This window comes from Vipera ursinii (assembly GCF_947247035.1).
Source record: "Vipera ursinii genome assembly, chromosome: Z".
In the NCBI taxonomy this organism is placed as follows: Eukaryota; Metazoa; Chordata; class Lepidosauria; order Squamata; family Viperidae; genus Vipera; species Vipera ursinii.
In genome coordinates, this window is record NC_139517.1 from 121,936,010 (window position 1) to 121,961,438 (window position 25,429).

The window sequence follows — 25,429 nt, forward strand, 5'->3', positions numbered from 1 at the left end:
GGGCCACCAGCCGACATTCCTTGAGCGGTGGCACCCTGAGGAGGCCCTCTCTGTGGGAGCGCACAGGGCGGTGGGGTGTTGACATTGGCAGAAGGTGCTCCCGTAGGTAGTCCGGACCCATGCCATGTAGGGCTTTGTATGTCATTGTTAGCACCTTGAACTTCACCCGGAAGGCAACTGGAAGCCAGTGCAGCGCACGGAGGAGAGGTGTGATATGGGAGTATCGGGAGGCTCCCAAAAGTGTCCGTGCCGCTGCACTTTGCACCAGTTGAAGCTTCCGAGTGGATCTCAAGGGCAGCCCCATGTAGAGAGCGTTACAGTAGTCTAGGCGAGAGGTCACAAAGGCATGGGTGACTGTACGTAAGGCATCAAGGTCCAGATAAGGCCGTAGTTGGCGCACCAGTCGAACCCAGGAGAAGGCCCCCTTGGTCACAGCTCCTATGTGATCTTCCAGGGAGAGCTGTGAGTCTAGGAGGACACCCAGGTTGCGGGCCCTATCAACAGGGGGTAGTAACTCATCCCCGATGTTAAGGGATGGGATGCTCTGAGTAACCTGGCTTGCCGGTACGTACAGCCATTCAGTCTTGTCCGGGTTCAGTTGAAGCCTGTTCCTCCCCATCCATTCCCGGACCGCTTTCAGGCAGCGGGACATCACGTCGAGGGCATCACTGATGTTGTTTGGAGTTGAGATGAAAAGCTGGGTGTCATCAGCATACTGATGGTACCCTACTCCAAAGCTACGAATGAGGGGCGGTATATAAATCCAAATAATAAATAAATAAATAAATGTACTAAATACACTGAAAATTTATTGGAGGAGCATTTATATTAAAGTGCCTTAAAGAAATCTCAAAATTTCTTTTGAACCATTTGTTGATGTCACCTGGTATTGGTACCAAAAAGTAATAAATAACAAAAAGTACGAATTTGTCCCCGTTAATGGGTAAGAATCTTGGAAAAGAACAATCATTTGGTAGATTTAGCAACATAACTGAGCAGCATTCTATATATAAACCACTTAAAATTGATCATCTATGATTACTACCATTGAACAATCTGTATTACAAGAGAAACAACTATTAGTTTGGAATGTAAAATTAACTGAATGGAAAAATAAGAAACAGATGGTAAAACATTGTTATAGTTTGCTTTTTTCTGTGTTAAGGATAATATAAGGCAAACCACGGCCTTTTTTCTCATAGAACGCTTAGAACGGCGTTCCGGCACCTTTTTTTGCAAAAAAAAAAAAAGCTTTTGCACAAGCTGGGCTGCTGTTGGCTTAAGCCTATTGCAGACTTTGCTCTTTTATGACTCATGGACTTCAACTGCCAGAATTCCTGACTCAGCTGTGCTATTGGCTTTTGGAAGCCAATAGGAATTGCTGCTTAGCTTGCCAAAAGACCCGGCAGGCAAATGTTGCACAGGCAAGTTGCAGTGAAGGCTCCCCAACTCATCCCTGCTCCCCAACTACACCATCCCAACTTGGTAAGTAAGATATTATTTGCAAATAGGATATCCAAGTATGACTCAAGGAAATTTTCCCTGCATGGAGGGAGTAGTGGTTTGTTTCAATTTGTTTTATTTTTCAAATTTCTGTAGGAAAGAAATGATGATTAGAAAAAGGCAGGAAGTTATTTTTTTTAGGAAGAATTCATTTATCCCATGCTAGATCTTTGGGAGCTTAGTACCACCAGCACAGAACATTTGCTTTTCTGAAACTTCATTCAAATTCAATTCCTGATAGGGTCATTTGAAAAAAAAAGTTATTTATTAAATTTATATGCTGACTATCTCACCAGGATGACTCTTTAGTCAAGGAGAGGGCTTGCAACTTCTGTTTGTAGTTATCCACGTTTCTGTACACTGAGATAATCAGCCATTGTACAAATACAGTCTATCATGCTTTTATATTTATATGGAACAGATACATTACCTGAAATTTTTGGAATGTGTAAAAAATTTGAACCAGCCCAGAAACTCATTTCCCATTGTTTGTGTATATAGAAAGTAAACCCTGAAATAGATTTGGAAAGAGCAAGGACTTTGATTAAATGGAAATTTTGCTAAGCATAGAACTGTTGAGTTAATTTGCAGCTGTTTCTTCTGTTTTCTTTTTATGTGCTTATGATTTTACATCACATTTTAAAATCAGCCAAATTGAATAGGAATAAGATTGTGACTGAAAGAATACTAGTTCTGAAATATAGTAAATATCTTTAACAAGTAACGTTAAATTTAGCTTTAGTGTAATTTGCTTGTTTACTGTAGCTAAAACTGGAAATTATATTTCTAAAGCATTAGTTTGGATCATTGGACCTTTGCAGCTTGTTCTCATATATACCCTGCCACAAAGGAATAACTAAAATTATGAAATTTAGAATCTACCAAGCTTCCCTCCCATGGACAGAAGACAATCCATGGGAAATGTGAATCCGTAATCCATAGCTTTAGCAGCAATAATAAATCTAATTATGCTATGCATATTTAAGTTAGCCAAACCCTGGAGCAGTGGTACCAATCTTCTATCACAATGGCAAGCCCTTTAAGATTATATATTGTTAATCATATAAGTGAAGAAATGAGGAAAACTGTGGTTAAAGAGATTGTTTGATCCAATAATAAAATTTCATTGATAATTGATGAATCAACCACAATAAGCAAAAAACCTACCCTCATAGTATTTGTTCAATGCTGTATCGAAGGTATGGGAATGAATTCACCAGTAAATTTCTTTTTGGACTTGGTAGAACTTGAAAAAGTAACAGCAGAAGGAATATTTGATTCCTTACTCCAATGTCTTTACTCTTATGGGATGACAGAAGATTATTTGAAAAAATATTTGATTTCTCTGACATGCGATGGCGCCGCTGTGATGATGGGATGTAAAAGTGGAGTGAAAAAATTGCTGCCAGAACGTTTTCCTTCTATTAGAGTTTGGCATTGTGCTAATCACAGACTAGAATTATCTGTAAGTGATGCTGCCAAGGAAACTTCAGGAATAAATAGATTCCAATCATTTATTAATAAACTGTATGTCATATACCATGCTTCACCAAAGAACAGCAGAGAGTTGCATTGATGTGCAGAATTACTGGGGACTGAGCTGCTGAAAATTAGAAGAATTTTAAGTACCCGATGGGTATCATCTAGTTTGCATACAGTTTTGGCTGTATGGAATAATTTTGAATCCCTTGTGTATCATTTTGAACAAGCAATGCATGATCCTACAAGAGATAAAAATGATAAATGCACTTATGATGGCTTGAAAAGAAAAATAACATCTACAGAATTTTTATTGGACCTAGGATTGATGTGTGACGCTCTCCAAGAATTGTCAGATTTAAGTTTGAATCTACAGGACCGCAACATCGACTTATATAAGGCAAATAAAATAAAAATACTGGTACAAGTTTTTGAAGAAAGAAGACAGAACTTTGGGCCCTATTATAAATGTGCTGTTGCTGCTGTAAATGATCTTCGCTTTCGTGGAGTTTTACTTCACAAAAGAGATTCAAAAAAGGATCCTCCCATTGACTCAAGTATATTTTATACAAAATTGAAAGAGTCAGTTGAAAAAAGATTACTTGATAGCAAAGATGATGAGTTGGCATATTGGTCTCGCGTACTTGATCAAAAACATTGGCCTGAAGATGTTAATACTCAACTGACATTTGGAGAAGTGGAAATTAGAAACTTATCAATCAGACTGCAACTAAATGAAAGAGAAATGATTTGTGGATTCCGTGAATATATTCTCGAAAAGACATCTAGAAAAACTGTTGCATTTGATACGGACTCTGAATACCATTCCTATTTCTTCAAGTGAATGTGAACGTGGGTTTTCACAGATGAATGTAATTGCCACCCCAACAAGAGCTTCGTTAAAGACTAAGACAAATTTCAGCACTTTTGTTCATCAAACTTGTCGGACCACCTCTGAGACTTTTCGATCCTTCAAAGTATGTTGATCTGTGGTTACTCAGAGGACGACATTCAGCCATAGATACTAAGAGCAAGGAAAGGAGTCAAGAAGATTTGCCAGACGAGTATTGGACAAAAGTTTGGAATTTTCTATGAACATTTGCCTTAAATACAATAAATTAAATGTATGTTAAGAATTGAATGTATAATTGTTTAATTATATAAATAAATATATAAATAAAATTATATAAATAAAAGATTAACAAGATGAGAGTTCCGGCATCTTTTTTTTTTTTTTAGAAAAAAAGCCCTGAGGCAAACTATAATAATACTAAATTTATTTAATTAGTACAACTTCTGCTAAGTGTTCACATAATGTTCTGCAGGATTTTTGTAAAACATTTTGCCAAATAGTTCCGTAAGGGTAGTTTTATTGATTGTTCAAAGCACAGAGACCAGTTGAAATATTTAAATTTTTATATTGACAAAAAAAGGAAATTAGTAGAACTAAAAGATAGCGGAAAGTGGTTATGGAGAAAGAAAGGAAACATTTTTCTCCTGAATTCATTTAGTAAATGCTTGTGAAATAATATACTATCAAAAATGTAAAAATTATTCAACTAATGTAGTCAAATAGAGCAGTCCAAAAGGAAACGACAGGTTATATTAATATAGCTTTTGTTGGTGTAGAAATTAAGCTACTACTTTTTCATCAACTATTAATTTTCTCCAAAATTAGCTCTGTATATACAGCTTAGCAATAAAAAATTATGATACATCTGGGGAATCTTATTTAAAGGTAGAATGTTAAAGTTCTCAGAGAATTGATAAAGCCACACAAATGAACAATTCAGTAGCGAGGAAAGAAAGTTATCATGGAAGGACAAAGAAATTTTTCCCTACTTAGACTGTTCCTCATAGAGAGCTTAAATCACAATGTGTGGCTACAATGTCAGAAACACGTTTAGTAATTAGAACATAATCGTGCTGCTCCGTTCAATATGACTTTCCACTCTAGGAAATGAGTGAGTTTTGTCTACTGAAAGGAGTCTGTGATCTCCTAGCAACCTCTTTCTTTATAGCTAGATGGGAATGAAGGTTGAGGCTTGGGGAGAAAGAGATGGGTGAGCTGCTCTGCTTTTTACTCCACTCTCCACTTTGTTTTTGTTTGGAGTAATTGGAGTGATTGAAATTCCAGATCATGAATAACTCATGAAAATGGTAAGGTTAACACGCAAGAAAAATACAAGTCAAAATAGCATCAATCTCCTAATTTTCCTATCATATTTGTTGTGATTTCTTCAATCATACTGTGTCAGAATTTTATCTTCTTAATATTAGGCTTGCTCATCATTTGATAAGAATGCACTGAAACTTGTACATAAAAATTATGTGTTGAAATATTTGCACTCTAAGAGGAACTCCAGTATATCAGATCAGACAAATAGAGAATTAACCATGGCTAATCAAATGTCTCCAAGAAAGATGGGGCAGGAGAATGAATATTTAACTCAGTTAATATTTAACTCTCTCGGTAAACAGTTGAAGCTGTGAGGTGAACATGAACATGAGTCTTCCTATTCTTTACCCAGCCCTTTAACTACTACACTTCCATGAGTGAGGGGAACAGGACTTTGGCCAGGAGCTAAAAGAGATTAATTGGTCCAAAGTCAGCCAATGGGCTTCAGTAGTGAGAGGAGGAATTGAACCCAAGCTCCCCTATCCTACATCATTAGTGCTGATGTCATTGCCTAGTTTCAATAGCATAGCAATAGCATTTAGGCTTGTATACCACCCCATAATGTATTATAGCATTCTCTGGGCACAGTTTACAACATAGAAGCATTATTTGCATATTGCCCTCAACAATCTGGGTCCTCATTTTACCGACTTTGGAAGGATGGAAATCTGAGTCAACCCTTAAGCCCTGTTGGAATCAAACTCCAGGCTGTGGACAGTTTGCCTTCAATTCTGCACTGCACCACCATGCTTTGCTTTGAAATACCAGTGTACTCTATGGCTTGACATTAGTGGTTTCAACCTTGGCAATTTCAAGACGAGTGGACTTCAAGTCCCATAAATCCCCAATCAGCATACTGGCTGGGGAATTCTGGGAGTTGAAGTTCATCCATCTTAAAAACACTGCTTTTATTTATTTGTTTGTTTGTTTGTTTGTTTGTACCCCATCTTTATTATTTGTACAAACAATTCAAGGCTGCAAATATATCCAATACACTTTCCTCCTATTTTTCTCCCAAGAACAACCCTGTGAGATAGGTTGGGCTGAGAGAGAGTGACTGGCCCTAGTCAGCTTTCATGGCTAAGGTGGACTTGAGCGCAGTTCCGATTTCTAGCATGGTGCCTTTAACCACTAGACCAGGCTATGCTGGCTCAGGAATTCTGGGAGTTGAAGACCACGAGTCATAAAAGAGGCAAGGTTGCCTACCCCTGCAGTAGACCAAACAGGTCTCATGCTTTACATGATATACCTTGTGAATTATAGGTGGTTTCTATTTTTAAAAACCCCTTGTGAAACATTCCTCTGATTAAAAAATGGGGTTTTTTTTGTAACAATTTTAAAACCATTTTATTCATGTACTTTGTAAATTTTTCTTTGTTAAGAGTCAGACTGATATAAAACAATACACCCAAGTCTTTTGAATCTTAACCTCTTATTTGTAATATACAAATGTTTTTGCTGTGGAGAAAAAATAAGATTCTTAGCAGCTGTTGCCAAAGCCTCCTGAGCATGTTTATTACATCTGGTAGTTGGCTGTTTTTCTGTATGAATTCTGTAAACCTTGGTAGCTTTAATGGTTTTGTATTTTACACACACACGCACGCACACACACACACACACACACACACACCACTTGGTTTATAAAGTGGGGGTTTTTTTGGTAAAGTTGTAAAATGCTTTTCATTGCCAGCATACTTATATTATATGAGTTATAAAGATCAAATACAGTTAAATTTTCACTCTCTACCCATACTTCTTTACCTGGCACTATAAATTCTTTTCTACTTTTCTCAAGGCTAGTTGCATAAATAAAAATGTCAAAGTATAGGGCTTGTCATATGACTTAAAAAGCATAATGGAAAATGACAAATTATTCTCTCAACACAGAATTTCCTGGCACTAGTCGGGGCACAACAAAAATTCTGCTCTACTTCTATATTTTCTTTTGCATGTTTATACATAAACAGAAAATCTACTCTGTGGTTAAATCTAAGGCAGTAAGAATAAATTTAATTAATGAAATGAGCTGTAAGCCTTAGTGTGTTACAATGGCTTAATTGATGGATCAGCATTTGTTGTTTCTACATTTTAATCTCAAAATAGAAAACGTTTGAAGGTACAGGAAGGATTTTAAACAGGGAAAAGAATATTCTATTTATTTAGTGTACAGGTTGAATTCAATCCATTTACTGATATAATTACAATTTTAGAATATGGCATTTACTTGTTTATCGTTGCACCTGTGGAGTGGCTAATTTATGATATGAACAAAGTGTGTATTCTAGTTGCTATAATAAGTAGTGAATTTGGAAATAGGCAATCTAAGTTCTGGTAAGCAGCTATAAATTTTAGACAGATCTGAGACAAATTTCTATGTCTTCAGTTATTTCAAAGAAGGAATTAATTTAGGGGAGAAAGCAGAGTATTAAAATTCTGAGAAGCAGTGCTGAGTGGCCCTGTGTTTTGTATTTCAGCGATGTGCGTACTGCAAGCACCTTGGAGCCACTATCAAATGCTGTGAAGAGGAATGCACCCACATATATCATTACCCGTGTGCTGCTGGAGCAGGCGCATTTCAAGACTTTAATAACTTTTCCCTTCTTTGTCCAGATCATATTGATCAGGCTCCACGAAGATGTAAGTAACCGTGTGGTGGGATTCAAATATGTGAACAACCGGTTCTGTGTGTGGATGCTGCTTCTAGGTCCATTCTAAGTCCATTCTAGGCCTGGGTAACAAAAAATTAGCTACCGGTTCTGCCAAAGTGGTGCGAACCGGTTGAATCCCACCACTAAAGTAACCCTATTATAAAAGAAGTTCATAATCAAATGTTTGTTTAGTTATTTCAAATCTCTATGGATTTGATTGGATATTATTTGTGCAGATTGGTTTGGCTCCCTGGCTGTTGTTTTCCTATCATTGATTTTTTTTTAAAAAATGTAATTGGTTGCGCAATGAGCATCTATATAAATTGAAGGAATAAATTAAAAAATAAAAGGAATTGGAATAGGTAGATCTGCCCAATATGAAGGATTATAGGCAAGGAAATGGCGCAAAATTAATTTTTCTTCTCTACTATCTAGTAGCAGTTCAAGTTAAATGTTGAGAAACGACAGAAGTCAGATTGCCTTATTATCAGCTAATTTAAGATCAATTTGGTCTGCTCTCTCATCTTGCAACATCTTTTTTGAAATATAAATGGCTGTTCCTGCTGCACTCTTATGTTTTAGTAATGGCAATAATTTCACTAGCACCTGCTTTAATTTTAAATATAATCTGTATATAATAACAGAGTCATATGGACATTAAATGTTTTATTTTCTGGGTCCATATTTTCATAATATTGCTTGCATAACCCTTATGTAACACCTGAATAAAATTTATAAAATTAAAAAAATATATCTAGCTGTTTCATCTTTTGAAGGTTATTTCCCCTATAAAATAACACAGAATTCTATTAATTTGTAGCCAAGGAAGAAGCTAACTGTGCAGTGTGTGATAGCCCTGGAGACCTGTTAGATCAACTTTTTTGTACAACCTGTGGCCAGCATTATCATGGAATGTGCCTGGATATACAAGTGACCCCTATCAAACGGGCAGGTTGGCAGTGCCCAGATTGTAAAGTGTGCCAGAACTGCAAGTAAGCAAAACTGGAATATAAAGTGCTAAGGCACTGGTACCTCATTTTAAATTACTGTGTGTAAGTAGCCCTTCTTTGTGACCACAGCTGGGACTAGAAACTCCTCAACTAAGTCCTGCAGTCAATAAGTGGAAAATTGTGATCATGATAGCCTCATGACTTCACTTCTGCTTTGTCATTAAGTGAATCATTATATCATTAAGTGGAATACCACATGATCATGACTTACAATTTTACTTCTGTGTTCTCCATGAACTCTGATTAGCGCTAATCAATTAGAAAGCACATAAATGCTAATCATTTGTGATTATAGGAAGTTGTGAGTGTCATATTTTTTTATACCCTTGTAACGTCAAACCATTACTAAGTAAGGCAGTTGGTAAGCGAGGTTTGCCTGTAGTGTTATGAAAAGATGAAGTAAAACCTATGATTTTTTTTTGGGGGGGGGGTGTTGGGTTCATTGGAAGATAGGTTGTTGTGGATATGATATTGTCAACAAATGACACTTTACTGTATTTGCTTTACTACATAACCTAAATAGGTTTGCTCCTAGAAATTTTTATTCTTCCGCCATTTTTGTTTGCCCGTAATGATTTCTCTTCTATTTATTTATTTATTTTATTTATTTAGATTTATATACCGCCCTTTCCCGAAGGACTCAGGGCAGTTTACAGGATATTTGAAAGAAAATCAATACAAAAGCTAACAACAATTAAAAAGATTACATCATTCCCTGAGAAAAAATAAAAACCCCAGTTAAAGTTAAAAAAAATTCTCAGCCTGGGCCAGAGAGCTCAAAGAGCCAGGTCTTCAGGTCCCGGCGGAATGAACGGAGGTCGGGGGCAGTCCTAAGCTTCGCGGGCAGCTGGTTCCAAAGGGCAGACGTGCCCACTGAGAAGGCCCTCCCCCTGGGTGTTACCCGCCGGCAATCTGTAACCGGCGGCACCCTGAGAAGACCCTCCCTGTGAGAGCGCACTGGACGAAGGGAGCTTGATGCTGGTAGCAGGTGTTCCCTCAGATATCCCGGACCCTCTCCATCTAGGGCTTTATAGGTCATCACAAGCACCTTGAATCTCACCCGAAGGGCAACCGGAAGCCAATGCAGCTCGCGGAGTAGGGGTGTTACATGGGAGTATCGGGAAACCCCCATCACAACTCTGCACCAGCTGAAGCCTCCAGGTGGTCCTCAAGGGCAGCCCCATGTAGAGAGTGTTGCAGTAGTCTAAACGAGAGGTCACGAGCGCATGAGTGACTGTGCATAGGGCATCTCAGTCCAGATAGGGTCACAACTGGCGCACTAGGCGACCCTGGGCAAAAGCCCCCCTGGTCACGGCTCCTATGTGATCTTCAAAATTGAGCCGTGAATCCAGGAGGATGCCCAAGTTGCGAGCCCTATCAACGGGGGTTAACAACTCACCCCCCATCGTTAGAGATGGAATAATCTGGTTGACCAGAGATGCCGGTATGCACAGCCACTCAGTCTTGGCAGGATTGAGACGAAGCCTGTTTCTCCCCATCCAGACCCGGACCGCCTCCAGGCAACGGGACATCACGGTGAGGCTGGGTTGGTTCAGGGTGGAGAAAAAAAGTTGGGTATCATCAGCATACTGATGATACCCCACCCCATCATTCATACTGATGGGGGGTATCATCAGCATACTGATGATACCCCACCCCATCATTCATACTGATGTTGAACAGGAGAGGCGAGAGAACCGACCCCTGAGGAACTCTACAAATGAGAGGCCTCGGGGCGGACCTCTGCTCTCCCGTCAACACCGACTGCGAGCGGCCCAGGAGATAGGAGGAGAACCAACCGCAAAACAGTGCCTCCCACTCCCAACCCCCTGAGACGCCGCAGTAGGATACCATGGTCGATGGTATCGAAAGCCGCTGAGAGATCTAATAGGACTAGGACAGAGGAACAACCCCTGTCCCGAGCCCGCCAGAGATCATTCACCAGCGCGACCAATGCTGTCTCCGTGCTGTGCCCAGGCCTGAAACCTGATTGGTACGGGTCCAGATAATCAGTTTCATCCAGGAACAGAGGAAGCTGATGCGCCACCACACTCTCAACAACCTTCGCCAGAAAGCAAAGGTTGGAGACCGGACGATAGTTATTTAAAACAGACGGGTCCAGGGCAGGCTTCTTGAGGAGGGGTCTCACCACCCCCTCCTTCAGGGAGGCGGGGAAGACACCCTCCTTCAAGGAAGCAGTTACTACTGCCTGGAACCAGCCTCGTGTCTCCTCCCGAGCCACATAAACCAGCCAGGAGGGGCACGGGTCCAACAAACAGGTGGTGGAGCTCAGCCTCCTCCTCATCCTGTCCACATCATCAGGGGAAATAGGATCGAACTCAGTCCAGATAACATGCTCAAGACCGTCCGATTCCTCCACATCAGACTCTGCCCAGTCTAAAACAATCTTCTCTAGATGTGGTCTGTGACCTATGAAGAATGGAGAAAGTAATCTTTTGGGCATGTTTTTCAACAGAGTTAGAAATCCGTAGTGTAGTTTTAGATAAATGCTGAACATAATATAAAACAAAATGCATCCCCAACTTTTTACACTGTGTTTGCTATTTACTGTGTCCACGTCAGTTTCAGAATCAAGGCAAATCTGTATTATACTCCACAATTTATTTAACCACTGTTGATTTTATTACTTTTTAAATCTTGTTTCATGTTATTACATTCTGAAGAGACCTGATAACATAAAATTGCTGTATTTATTCCTTAATGTTTGTGAAGCCACATACACACATGCATCATGAATATAATATGCTTTTGGACAGGGCTTTTGAACCAGTGGTACGGGTACCACTATGGTATATTGGCACCTGGCAGGTGGTATGCGGCCATCCTAGAAAAGTGGTAGCGGGGGAGGGGAATGAGGTGAACCGGTGGCTGCACCGCAGAAGCCTGAGCGAGAGATGACTGAAGCTAGGTGACTGGTGGTCCTCGGATGTTGCCATATCCTAAAAGTGGTACAATGGGTGAAAAGGTTGAAAAGCTCTGCTTTTTAGGATTGTGTTCTATTTCTTATACTTGAAATGGTATATCCATTAGAAAAGGGTTGATACTATGACATTAGTCACAGACATTGTGTTTCAGTGAGACTTTAGCATTTCATTAGCCTACTTGCCTGCTTTTGTTGTTACATTCATCTGTCTTGCTTCATACTTTAAAGAATGTTATCTTTTGATCCAATGTAACTTAAATTATTGATCTATCCCTTAGGCAGTCTGGAGAAGACAACAAAATGCTTGTATGCGATACATGTGACAAAGGGTATCATACTTTTTGTTTACAACCAGTTATGGATTCTGTACCAACAAATGGGTGGAAATGCAAAGTAAGTTTAAATTCAATTTCCTAAATTTAGAGTTTGTGTCAAATTGAAGTGTAAGTTGATTTTAAGAGTAATATTCAAGAAGGCTGTTAGGAGTGATGTTCTTCTTCAGAGCCTTCTTTTTTTTCTTTTTTCTTTTTTTTTGAGAAATACTGCTGCTCAAATGACAGAATGGAATATTATTTACATTTTTAATTATTGGTTGTTATTACTACCGTTATATTGTATTGAAAACTGCCCAGGCATTTTTGAGCAGGTGGCAGATAAATAGTTGTATAAATAAACTTTAACAATATAAAGATATCATTTAAAAGATATAAATTGCTGATCAGGGGGCAATTTAAAAATGGTCTATATATACATCTAACGGCCGTGACCAGGGGGGGCCTTCGCACAGGTTCGCCTAGTGCGCCAGTTATGCCCCTTTTTGGACAGAGATTTTATTTATTTATTTATTTAATAATATTTATATACCGCCCTTCTCCCGAAGGACTCAGGGCGGTGAACAGGGCAAGAATAAAAATACAAAGTTACAAAAATTAAAAAAGAATTAAATATATGCCCACTAAAAACAGTCAGTACAATATTAAAAACCCCAATAAAACCCCAATAAAAAACCCCTATGCATGGTTACCCATGCCCTCGTCACTTCTCACCTGGATTACTGCAATGCTCTTTACATGGGGCTGCCCTTGAAGAGCACCCAGAGGCTTCAACTGGTGCAAAATGCGGCCATGCAGGTGCTTATGGGAGTATCTCGGTACTCCCATGTTACACCACTCCTGTACGAGCTGCATTGGCTTCCGGTTACCCTCCGAGTGCGATTCAAGGTGCTGGTAATAACCGTTAAAGCCCTACATGGCTTAGGCCCAGGGTACTTGCGAGACCACCTGCTGCCATTGTCAACCTCCCATCGCCCGGTTCGCTCCCACAGAGTCGGCCTCCTCAGGGTTCCGTCGACCAGGCAATGCCGGCCGGCGACCCCCAGGGGGAGAGCCTTCTCTGTGGGTGCGCTGACCCTCTGGAATGAGTTGCCTCTGGAGCTGCCGACGGCCCCTGACCTTTGGTCCTTCTGCCGTGACCTGAAGACGTGGTTGTTCCAACAAGCGGGTCTGGACTGACTACGATTTTTAATTAGGCTTTTTACTGGGTTAAATTGTCTTGTAATTTTGCATTTATTGTTTAATTCTTTTAAATTTTTTACTCTATGTTTTTTATTTTTTATTGTTGTGAGCCGCCCTGAGTCCTCAGGGAGAAGGGCGGCATATAAATTTAATAAAATGAAATGAAATATAAGCTGCATTGTTAGTTGATTGAAGTTGCTGAGTTAACTGATGTTTTGATACCATAAAATAATGTGGCTAAAAAAAGCTCATTTTTTGGACTTCCAGAACTGCAGGGTATGTGCAGAATGTGGCACACGGATCAGTAGCCAATGGCATTACAATTGCCTTATGTGTGACAATTGTTATCATCAACAAGACAACCTGCCTTGCCCTTTCTGTGAAAAATCACCCTATCCAAACTTGCAAAAAGAAAGGTTGCACTGTCATATGTGTAAAAGGTGAGAAGTGTGTTTTTTATTCTACCTTAATTTAATCCTCTACTTGTTGTTAATGGTTTCCAAATCATTTCAAGAAGAATATATCAATATTACTTTTTTTTGGTACTTACCTGTTGCATCCACTACTGATCTTTCTGAAAATTTAGCTTAATTTCACAGAATAGTAATATGCACAAGAACTGAGGCTAACTGGCCATGAAACTCAATTCTCAAACTCTCTCACCAACTTCTGTAGAATCATATATCATATTCTATAAAGGTTTGACTAAGAAGTGTGGTTGGCTTGTTACCATTTATAATGGAACTTATTTCTTGTTAAGAAATTATATATAAGCGTACACAATACTCTTTTTTTCTTCATTAGTGAGCATGGCATATTACACCAGTTATCCAAGTAAAACAATTAATATTAAAAGGCCTAATTTGAAATGATCCAAAATGTTGAAAAGACCTTTTTGTCCCACTGAAAATGTATATTAGTGGAAGAAATTAACACGTTAATCTGAATTCTAAACCTATTATTCCCTGCAGATGGATACACGTAGGATGTGATAAGCCTTCTGACAATGAATTGGATATTCATTATAAAGAATATATCTGCAGTCTTTGCAAACATGCAGACGTAGATCAAGAACATACACAAATGTGTGACATTATGGAAACTGAACAACTTTTGCCTGAAGTTGACACAGGTACCATCCACCTCTTCTTTTATCTCTGCACCTCTTGTTGTTTCTTCACCTGAAGTCTACAGATTTCTTCCTTTTCCAGATTATTGCTGCAATAAAGCACAATTCTTTTTTAAAAGTCTATATTGCTGAAATGGCTAGATAAAATTTTTCAGGCCTCCAAATTTTAGTGTGACTGCATCTCGTATTTCATTTTCCTTCCCACTGTTTAACTCAAATAGGAACCATTCCTAACTCTTTACAATGTACAAACCTAATATAGAAACACTATTCAGAATAGAATGGTATTTGTTACCCAAAGGTTTCCGCATGAGTTGAATGAGAAAAATAATTAAATGTACAAGCTTGATAATGTCTTTGCTTTTTTATATCTATGCACATGAAATAGAAATGGAAAACATAGGTTCAGAAGACATAAGAAACAAGAAACCGCTAGTATCTGAAGGTAGCCTTGATCAAGAATTGATGGTTGAGTCTTCTACAGATGATAAGGCCGCCCTTTCTTTGACAGCAGAAGATCATATATGTATGTATATAAAATGCAATCAGTGCTCTAAAATATTTAGAAAATGTAACATTTCAGCAGTGCATTTTCTGTTTACAATAATAGGGTTTTAGAATAAATAGTTCCTAAAGGTTATAGAAGAAATAGAACTGTGTTTTGTATAGATATTCACCCTGCAATCTTCTGATGAAATATATAATAAAACAGCAATTCTTTATTACAAAGACCAGAGATAAAATGTATAACTGAAAGAACAAAACAGAAAAATAAGACAGCTTTTAGTCAGTGGATTTAGTAACATATTTCTGATCTCCTTTTCTTCAATTGAATTTTTTCTGTTTGTCGTTCTCACTGTATAAGAGACTCATTATTTAGGGGCCATGATAGTTTTCTAAACTATTCATTTTTTGGTTGGTTGAATAATTTAAAAGTATCTTACATTATAATTTTATTGATTTTTTTTAGTGATATATACCGTAAATGTGAATGAATAGCATTGCATAATTTTGTAAAATAAATAATTATTCAGTATTAGAATTAAAGCAGAACTTTTAAAAAGTGAGAATATTTTTATAGACAGAGAAAAGTCAGTAGGACCGTTAAGAAACTCGCATTTCTTAAATTATGTCAGTTTATGTAATACAAATTTGATATGTCATAATTTAGTTAAAATTGTCTGAATAAATAAATAGATTTTTACCCAGATCTGTTTCTGAGCAAGGTAGATTAATAAATAAATAAATAAACTAATACTGAAATAAAATACTTTTATGAGTTTCAGCTTTTAAGCTCTTTAAAATCACTTGAGTAACAATAGCGATAGCAATTGCATTTAATGGCTAAATTATTAACTGGCCCATAGCATTTTACAGCTCTCTCTGGGTGTTTTACAGTATAACATTATTTGCATATGGTGCCCGACAATCTGGGTCCTCATTTTACCGACCTCGGAAGGATAGAAGGCTGACTCAACTTTGAGTCTTTTCATGATCAAACTCCTGGCTGTGGGCATAGTTTGTCTACAATACTTCACATTAACCACTGCACTACCAGGGCTCCCCTTGGATGTCAGCTAATTGTTCATCGTGATATATAAATTATTTTATAAACTATGATAATTTAAAAATCCATTAGACTTAATACAAGTGTGACAATGTAAACAAAAGGCACTTGTCTACTTATCTAATTAGAGATGAAATATTCATAAAAATATAATTTCTAGTTCGTTAAATTTGATATTAACTTTATAAATGTTCTGGACCAATAAGAATAAAAATACAATATTTATATTATGAGATCCAGTTTGCTGTAGTGGTTAAGGCACTGGTTAGAAACCAGGATATTTTGATTTTAATCCCAGCTTGTGCACAAAGCCAGCTAGGTGACTTGGACCAATCAGTCCTAAAAAGCAGGCAGTGGAAAACCACTTCTGACATCCTGCCAAGAAAACTACAAGTCAGCAATAACTCAAAGACATATATTATATTCTAGTTATATATTCTTATATATATATATTCTTATACAGGTAGTTCTCGACTTACAACCATTCATTTAGTTACTGTTTGAAGTTATAACAGCACTGAAAAAGTGACTGATGACAGTTTTTAGCATTTATGACCATTACAGCATCTCCATGGTTACATGATCAAAGTTCAGATGCTTGACAACTCATATTTATGATGGTTGCAGAGTCCCAGGGTCATATGACCCCCTTTTGCAACCTTCTAATAAGCAAAGTCATTGGGGAAGCCAGATTCATTTAACAACCATGTTAACCACTACAGTGATTTACTTAATACTTGTGGCAAGGTCATGAAATGGTATAAAACTCATTTAGCATCTGTCTTGTTTACAACAGAAATTTTGGGCTCAACTGTGATTGTAAGTCAAGAACTACCTCTATAAGTAAGGTGTGGACATGATATAAATATATATATTTATTTTATGCCGATAGAAAATGTTCCTCCTTTTATAATGGTAAAACTCTGGGCTATTTAACTGACCGGACATATATTTGGTACCTAAAAATAAAATATATTTCTTATGTGGTATCTAGATGGTGGATTTTTAATTTCAAGTTTAGTTTAGTTTAGTTTATTAGACTTATATACCGCCCTTCTCCCGTAGGACTCAGGGCGGTTTACAAGGTTTTTTAAAAGAAAACAATACCACAATTACAAAAATTTAAACAATTAAAATGATTATATTAACCTTGAATATAAAAATCCTAATTAAAATCCAATTAAAATCCCAGTTAATACTCTCAGTCCAGGCCAGAAAGCTCGAAGAGCCAGGTCTTCAGGTCCCGGCGGAACGAGCAGAGGTCAGGGGCGGTCCTAAGCTCTACAGGCAGCTGGTTCCAAAGGGCTGGCGCACCCACAGAGAAGGCCCTCCCCCTGGGTATTGTCCGCCGGCAATCTTTTACCGGCGGTACCCTGAGAAGACCCTCCCTGTGGGAGCGCACAGGACGAAGGGAGCTTGATGCTGGCAGCAGGTGCTCCCTCAAATATCCCGGACCCAAGCCAAGTTGCGATAAGCTAATTTCTAGTTAGGTTAAGATAAATATATGAAAGGATAGGTTTATCAGTAATTAGCAGCAGGATGCTAACTGGAACCATTTTTTCATACAGTGTTACAAAACTAAAATTCAGAATTAAAAAACAGTCTGTAGACATTTAGCTGCTTGCACTTTCAAGATTTAAAGGGGGAAAAAATATTTTTGGAAGGATGTTGCTTTCTATAGCAGTACCATTGTATGAGACTAAAATACAATATCCTCATTTGATCAGGCCTCTCATTAGATGAAAAGAAATGTGAACTGGAGACACAGGTTTCCAGTCATTTTGATACAGAAGAAGGGGAATCATCTGTTAAATATACTCCTGCATCTGATATCAATCTCTCTGATAAAAAGAGGGAAACTTCAGAAAATGTTCCAGAAATAACACAGCAAGAATCAGATAAACAAGCTGAAGAAACAAAACCATTACAGACAAGCACTGAGTTGGTGGAAGTGCCCCAAGAGGAATGTCAGCTTCTTCAGATGGAACCAGAGAATATATCCAAGATACCTGAAACTTTCATTTTGGCCGGTAAAGAACCAGTCTCCAGTCCTAAGGAAGAACAGTCTGAAGCAGTGGTCGTTCTAGAAAGTACAAATGGAAGAGACACTCCAGAAGTGTCATCTCTTCCTCAAAGTGAAAGCTGTGCAACTGAGAGTTGCCAGTTGGCAGGCAAATCTTCAGAATCATCACCTGAGATGTTTCCCCCATGTCCATCATCTGTTAATATAAGCAAATCTGTTGATGCATCTTCTTTGCCAACATCTTCGCTAGAGCCAAGTACATCCCACGAGATGTTGCGATGTCATATGTCATCATTAGAATCTGCTGCAGTTCTTCCAGCCACATTTGTATCACTCACTCCAAAAATTGGAATGGGAAAACCTGCTATCACCAAAAGAAAGTTTTCTCCCGGCAGACCAAGGTCAAGACAGGTAAGCATGTTTGCTAAAACTCATTGCAGCCTAATACAGGTAGCCCTTGACTTCATTTAGTGACTGTTCAAAGTTACAACGGTACTGGGGAAAAATGAATTATGACCATTTTTCACACTTACAACCGTTGCAGCATCCCTGCAGTCAAGTGATCAAAATTCAAACTTGATAACTTGTTCATATTTATGATGGTTGCTCCATCTTGGAGTCATGTGATCACCTGTTGTGATCTAACAAGCAAAGTTAGAATAGAGCAAAACTCACTTAAGGCTCAATTGTGGCCGTAAGTCAGGGATTACCTATAATAATCATTATTTTGACCATGCCTTCCAAACTTTTTACTATGACTTATAATTTCATTGCTATATATTTTTGTTTTGTTTTATTGTTTTTAGTTTTGTAAGCCACCCATATTTTCCTTGTGGAGGAATGGGCGGCAAATAAATTTAAGAATAAAAATAAAATAAATGATATTATTGATATTTGTTATCCTTGAAAGAGGGATTGTGGCATTTGAGTATGTTACTGTACCAATAGTTATCAAGGCATATTTATAATAATAAATGGAAAAAATCTCTAAGCTAATAGCATTTTGAAAAAGTCTAATCATCAAAATTAAAAACTGCTTTTAATTCAGTTCTGAAAACACAGTAGATGAATCACATCGTTTTTTTTCTAATGCTGCTTTCTGTTAGTATATTAGGGATAATTATTATTTACTGGTTTTGCTAAAAGCTTTTTATATTGCTTTTTTTGCTTGGGTTTTTTTCCCAACAGAAAGGATATTTTTCAGTTTTTGTTCTTTTTTGTTTAGGCTGTTTCAGTTTATAGAGCAAACCTTTATTTCTTGCAGGTAGTAGAGAGCTATGATCACAAAGATATGTAATACAACTTATTTAACTTGCTTCTTTAAATCCATCACCTTGCTTGTGAAGATAAATTATTTCACCAGTAATTGGTGAATTTATTCATATTTTTACATTCTACTAAATTTTATTTTGTTATTTTTATAATTTGCTGTCATGAGCTCCAGGCATTAAACTAAATGACTACATGTTATAACATAATGCTTCAACTACGCTTATCTTTTTTTCCCTACTTGTACTTTATAAAGAAGTTACTATTCCATTATTTCTTAACGTTAAGATATGTCTATTGTAGTGTCTATGAATTGCAGTTTAATTCCATTTGTTCCACGCCAGGCCAGATACTATCCTAATATAGACACATGTCTGAATTGTCTATCAAGCAAGATTATTGTACCAAGTAAAGCTTAGAATATTTACAACATAAAATCTTGCTTCTTCCATTTTGGTGGTATTTCATCAAAATATAGAAGCTCATTCTAAATAATATCTTAAAAAGAGATCACGATATAATTAACTCATTAAATGATATCATATGCTTTTCAATGCACGGTTCTAAAAAGAGGCTCTTCTCTGAAAATCTTAAAGGCTGAGTGGAGTCCGTCTTCCTAATCAGGCCCGAATAATAGCATTGGCTGTGCATAAAGCACAGACTGAAGGAACACATTAAATTTTCTGTATGAAATGAAAGCAAACCTTAGCTGCAAAAGAAAAGGAGTTTTCGCTCGTAGAGCTCAGACTTTGCAGCAATAGCCAACATCCTGGCTGCAGAAACCAGACCTCTCGCTAGTGCTGACACCAAACAAACAGGGATGGAAAAAGTGGAAGGGGCAGCTCTCCCTTAGACACAGAAGAGATGGCTATATTGTAGAGACAGGTATCCACCCTGTGCTTGTACCTAAGCCACAGAAGAAGGCAGACAGCCAGAAAAGAAGCAAGGCTTGGGTACTTGGGCCGGTATTATTACAGAAATGTTGAAGCAACAGTAAGAGGGAAATCTTTGATTAATTTAAAAAGAGGAAGAAGAGTGGCTTTGAAGGGAAACAGAGAAGAAGGATAGGCTAAGAGGCAAAAGAGTCAACACAGGTCCCTAGACCAGGGCTCCCAAAAGCCCCAGTCCATGGACTAGTACTGGGCTGCAGCTTGCCAGCAACCAGTCCGCACAAACAAGCAAAGCCCCATCTGCGAGATGCAGGCAGCGCACAAAACCGTGCACCCTTCAGTCTGCGGAAAAACATATCTCCACGGTGCCCAAAATGGTTGGCGACCTCTGCCCTAGACAACACATGCAAACACTCGCATATTCCCAAATTGTTACTTAACTACTCATCACTTTTCTCCACAGCTGCTATTGTTACTCCTCCTCGTGAGTGCTGCAAGAGAAAATCATCCCTTTCTGGCTGCTTTCTGCTGCTTACTTCCACACACACACTTGTATTAAGTCTCATAAAATTTTTGTAAGAAACAGTTATTTTAAAGATGATTTCTGCCAGGATTGGAGCTAGGGATAATACGTTTGTGTGTTCCTTGTGACAACTCTGAATTTGGCTTTCTAGCTTAATGTGAGGGATGGATTCTTACATATGAAAGTTATATAGAATACAAAAAACATCGATATTGAATGAATGTTTTGAAAATATGTGAATGCAATCCTTATTTCTTAATAGTATGTAATAAAATATATTGCTTTTAAGATATGTAAGAAAGTAGACATGATTGTTATCGATTTTATTTGATATATAAACTTAGTTACATACTATTAAAAATAATGCTTACACCACATACTGCTCAGAGATATCTCAACTGATCTCTTGTCTTTCATGTTCATATTGCAACTTTTATTTTAAATGCTGTTTTGTCTGCTGTACTTAATATTTCTGACTAATAATTTTGTTTCAAGTGATCTAATCTACTGTCTCCAATTTGCAGTCTGATTTTAAGAGTATTAAAGATCTTTATATAACAATTGGCAAAATGTCCCCAAACTTGTAAAAATCAAAGTTATAACTAAAGATGAATTGCATCTTTTTTATTGTCCAATAGCTTTTTATTTTCCTATCAATGTTTTTATATTTTTATCTTCAACCACATTTCTATCTTCATTGCAGCATAATCTTCATTTATAGATGTAAATGCTTTATACATTTATTTTACATTTTTAGGGTACTTGGAATAGCCATACAGCAAGCCCACCTTCCTGGTCCCCCGACATTTCAGAAGGTCGAGAAACATTTAAATCTAGACAACTTCCAGGAAGTGCTATTTGGAGCATCAAAGTGGTAATTAATCTTCGCTTAACTTTATTGCAGTCATTCACCAGAATAGGTAGTCCTTCACTTACAACAATTTGTTTAGTGACTGTTCAAAGTTACAGTGGCACTGAAAAAAAGTGACTTATGACATATAAAACTGTGGCCTCATCCCCATGGTCACGTGGATGATCAAAATTTGAATGCTTTGCAACTGACATATATTTCTGACAGTTGCAGTGTCCTAGGGCCATATGATCACCTTTTTGTGAACTTCTGACAAGCAAAGTCAATGTCTTGAGTTACATGTAGTGAACTACTGCCTGTCAGCTCTATATTACTGTAATTGTTAATTTGTAAGGACTAATTCAATTGTTCTATATTTAAATAGGGTCGTGGATCAGGATTTCCTGGGAAGCGGAGACCACGAGGCTCAGGACTTTCTGGAAGAGGTGGGCGTGGGAGATCAAAATTGAAGAATGGAATTGGATCAATTCTTGCTCCGGGGGTAAGAATCTATGAAACAGCATCTTAAATTAATTAGCCCAGAGTGCTAAAAGTCATTGCTGACTTTTCATAAAATAGTTGTTGATATAATACAAAATGTCATTAAAATATTTCCTGTGCTGATGTTTGACTGTGCTATGCAGTTCAACACGGGCCGTTTTCAAGGCAGATACATCTCTGAATGTATCCCAACTTTTCCACTGAGACCAGTACATTAAAAGCTCTGTCATTGTTGAAAGTGTTGAGGAAGAAGAGAGAAGATCTCTAGAAGGATGAGCCGTGGGCCATAAACTGTCTAGTATATAAAATTGTGGAAGGGCTGCATAATGGTGCTTCGTTTTCTTCACTGAAAGACGGATGCAGTCATTCAAATGCATATGGCTTATTTGTATACATTTCAAATAATTTATGATCTGTTGTGTAACTATTAAAAACTGTTATTAAAGTATCTCATTTAATTCTTCTGTTCCATTTTGCAGGTCACAGATGTGGATAACCCACCCAACAAAGATGAAGAAGAAAACTCCATGCATAATACTGTTGTCCTGTTCTCTAGCAGTGACAAATTTACTTTACATCAGGTTGCAATACTTAGATGTACTTTGTTACTTTCTGTGGAAATCTATCTATCTACCGTGTTTCTCTGAAAGTAAACCCGCTCCCGAAAGTAAGCCCCAGTTGAAGTTTTTGGGGGTGGGCCTAATATAAGTCCTCTCCCTGAAAGTAAGCCCTACTTAAGAGCCTGCATGGACGGCCTTCCTGTGACAAGGTGAAGCCAATGGGGGAGGGGAGATCCTTACCGCCACCGGGCTTGTTCTGCAACCTCATGGCAGTAGCATTGGGCAGGAATTGGCAAATGGCCATTTTTGGTGTGACGTAGCCATTTGTCACCAGCCGCAGCCATTTGCTGCCTTGCGCATCGTACCCAATGCGGCTGCCATGAGGCCTGGCGGATCCTCTCATGTTCTAAGCCACGTGCCATTATACCGGTTCCCTACCACCCCCTGGCTTGTTCTGCAGCCTCATGGCCACGCCTTTGGCAAGAGCAACGCGGCTCAGCTAAAAGCAGCCGCAGAACAAGTGGAGCAGGTTCCCCCCTCACCTGCCTGAGAAGAGAACTTCGCAGCTCTGTCAACAGAGCCGCCAAAGCAGTAGGTGAAGCGTTGGAGGCTTGGGGAGGGGTAGGTAAGGGGTAGTAGGTAAGGAAAGAAATCCTTGCTCCCCCCAGGAATTGCCTTTGCTTACCTGACTCCCAGCCCTGTGGTGTGTCTCCTTCATGATCCGCTGCTGCATGCAGGGAAACAAAGTTTTTCTGGGGGAAAAAGGTCAGTCAATTCCAACTTTGTGCAAAAGAAAAAAAAAAAAGATCTTGCATAGTTGGAATTGATCGATTTACCTTTGTTTTCCCAAAAAAACCTTCCTTTGTTTCCCTGCACATGGCGGTGGCGGATTTTGAAGGAGAAACGACTTGGGGCTGGGAGTCCGGTAAGTAAAGGAAGGCAATTCTTGGGGGAAGCGAGGATTTCTTTCCTTTCCTACTCGTTCTGCGGCTGCTTTCGGCTGAGCAGCATTGCTCTTGCCAATGGCCTGTTCAACCCCCCTCCCCGAGCCTCTGGTGCTTCACCTGTTGCTTTGGTCAGCCTGGCGGCCCCCACCTCAACATTATCCACCGCTGCCAAGCACAGCTGCTCCAGAGCTGTAGGGGCTGGCCTGGCACAGGAAGGGCACGCACCCAACCCTCCTGCCACTGCACAGGGTAAGGCTCCACACCCGCCCCTGCCCAGATGCCTCACTTCCCCCAAGCGTTTTTTTACTAACCTGTCTTTCAGCTGCATTGCGTTTCTGCATTCACTTGTCAGCCATCGCTGCATGTTTGTGGGAATACTGTTGAAAAAAAAAGTTCAATCAGACTTTCTAACTTCTTGAGATCTCGTGAGAAGTTAGAAAGTCTGACTGAACTTTTTTTTTACCAGTAGTAAACACGCGGTGATGGCTGAGAAGCGAACAGAGAAACGGAATGCAGCTGAAAGGCAGGTTAGTAAAAAAATGCTTGGGGGAGGCAAGGCATCTGGGCGTGGGTGGGGCACGGCAACCTTACCCTGCGTGGCTTCAGCAGGTGTCTGGCAGGGAGGGAAGCAACTCCATTCTACCCCCCCCAGCAACTTTACCCTGCGCGGCTTCGGCAGCTGTCTGGCAGGCAGAGTAAAGCAACTGGTCCACCACCACGCTCTCGCTGCTGTGTTGCTTGTCCACCCCATGCACAGGCCCCACCTCACCCCCCACGCACTCACGGCCTACTAGTGCCAGTACCGGCAAAAAGTAAGCCCTCCCTGAAAGTAAAACATTGTGCTTACTTTAGAGTCCAAAAGAAAGTAAGACAGGGTTTTACTTTCGGGGAAACACGGTATCTATCTATCTATCTATCTATCTATCTATCTATCTATCTATCTATCTATCTATCTATGAATGCATACATACATACATACATACATACTCGAACAGAAATCTCTTCTCATCTACCCACCCCTGCCCAAGTCATGTCAGCGTTACTAAGTCTATGGTTCAGTTCCGCAGATTATATTTTTTTACATTTCTCACAGATACACTAGAGCAAAAAATATGGCTTTCTTGATTGTAACAGCTCACTCCATAATTCTGATTTTATAGATCAGCAATATGCTTTTCTATTTAAACAATTGTTCTTTTGTATATTAAAAAAGAAATTAATTAGATTGAAAGGGGTTTTAGTGTCTTAATGTTGTTTTTTTAAGTGGCTTAGGTATAAAATCAGCTTCCTTCACAAAAATGTGAAAATTTTACAATAATGTATATATAGATTATGGCAATAAGTGAACAGTGTACATCTGAATTTCTGAAAGGACATAAGGAACATTTTATAAAGGATAGACATGGGTATATAGCCATCAGGTGCTCTTGGGGCTGGGTGAGGTTGGTATGCCTAATGCTGTCTCTTGTATAAAGATACCTGTTTTATATTCCAGGATATGTGTGTAGTTTGTGGGAGTTTTGGACAAGGTGCAGAAGGCCAATTACTTGCCTGCTCACAGTGTGGTCAGTGTTATCATCCATTCTGTGTAGGTATTAAGGTGAGTGTTTTGAAATAACCATGCTTGTATACCTATTTATCCTTAAAAGCCCTGTGTGGGAGAACATTCCGTTATATAATCCTACCCTACCTGATTGAAGTCATTTCACTGTGATTTAGAACTGAGCCCTTTTTGTAGCTTCTCCAGGTCTCTGGAATGCACACCTAGCTGAACTGAGAAATGCTTTTTTCCCCCAGAAACATCACTTCCTGATAAGCTTGTTTTAATAATTAGCCAGATAAATTCATTTTTAATTTTTAGATTTTAACTTGATTAATTTATTTAATAAATTT

The 25,429-nt window shown here is 38.6% G+C and overlaps 1 protein-coding gene across 3 annotated transcripts in view; it reads left to right on the forward strand.

The window, feature by feature from the left end:
• The window catches only part of KMT2C (lysine methyltransferase 2C), a 187,654-nt gene that overhangs the window by 88,556 nt on the left and 73,669 nt on the right, over positions 1–25,429 (forward strand). For all 3 annotated transcript variants that reach the window (XM_083376965.1, XM_083376963.1, XM_083376964.1), the window contains 11 exons: positions 7,636–7,798; positions 8,630–8,801; positions 12,042–12,156; positions 13,545–13,717; positions 14,249–14,409; positions 14,795–14,932; positions 17,701–18,407; positions 21,436–21,552; positions 21,914–22,030; positions 22,509–22,610; positions 25,032–25,136. In XM_083376965.1, the coding sequence (XP_083233091.1) occupies positions 7,636–7,798; positions 8,630–8,801; positions 12,042–12,156; positions 13,545–13,717; positions 14,249–14,409; positions 14,795–14,932; positions 17,701–18,407; positions 21,436–21,552; positions 21,914–22,030; positions 22,509–22,610; positions 25,032–25,136 (2,070 nt within the window). The remainder of the gene's footprint in view (positions 1–7,635; positions 7,799–8,629; positions 8,802–12,041; positions 12,157–13,544; positions 13,718–14,248; positions 14,410–14,794; positions 14,933–17,700; positions 18,408–21,435; positions 21,553–21,913; positions 22,031–22,508; positions 22,611–25,031; positions 25,137–25,429) is intronic.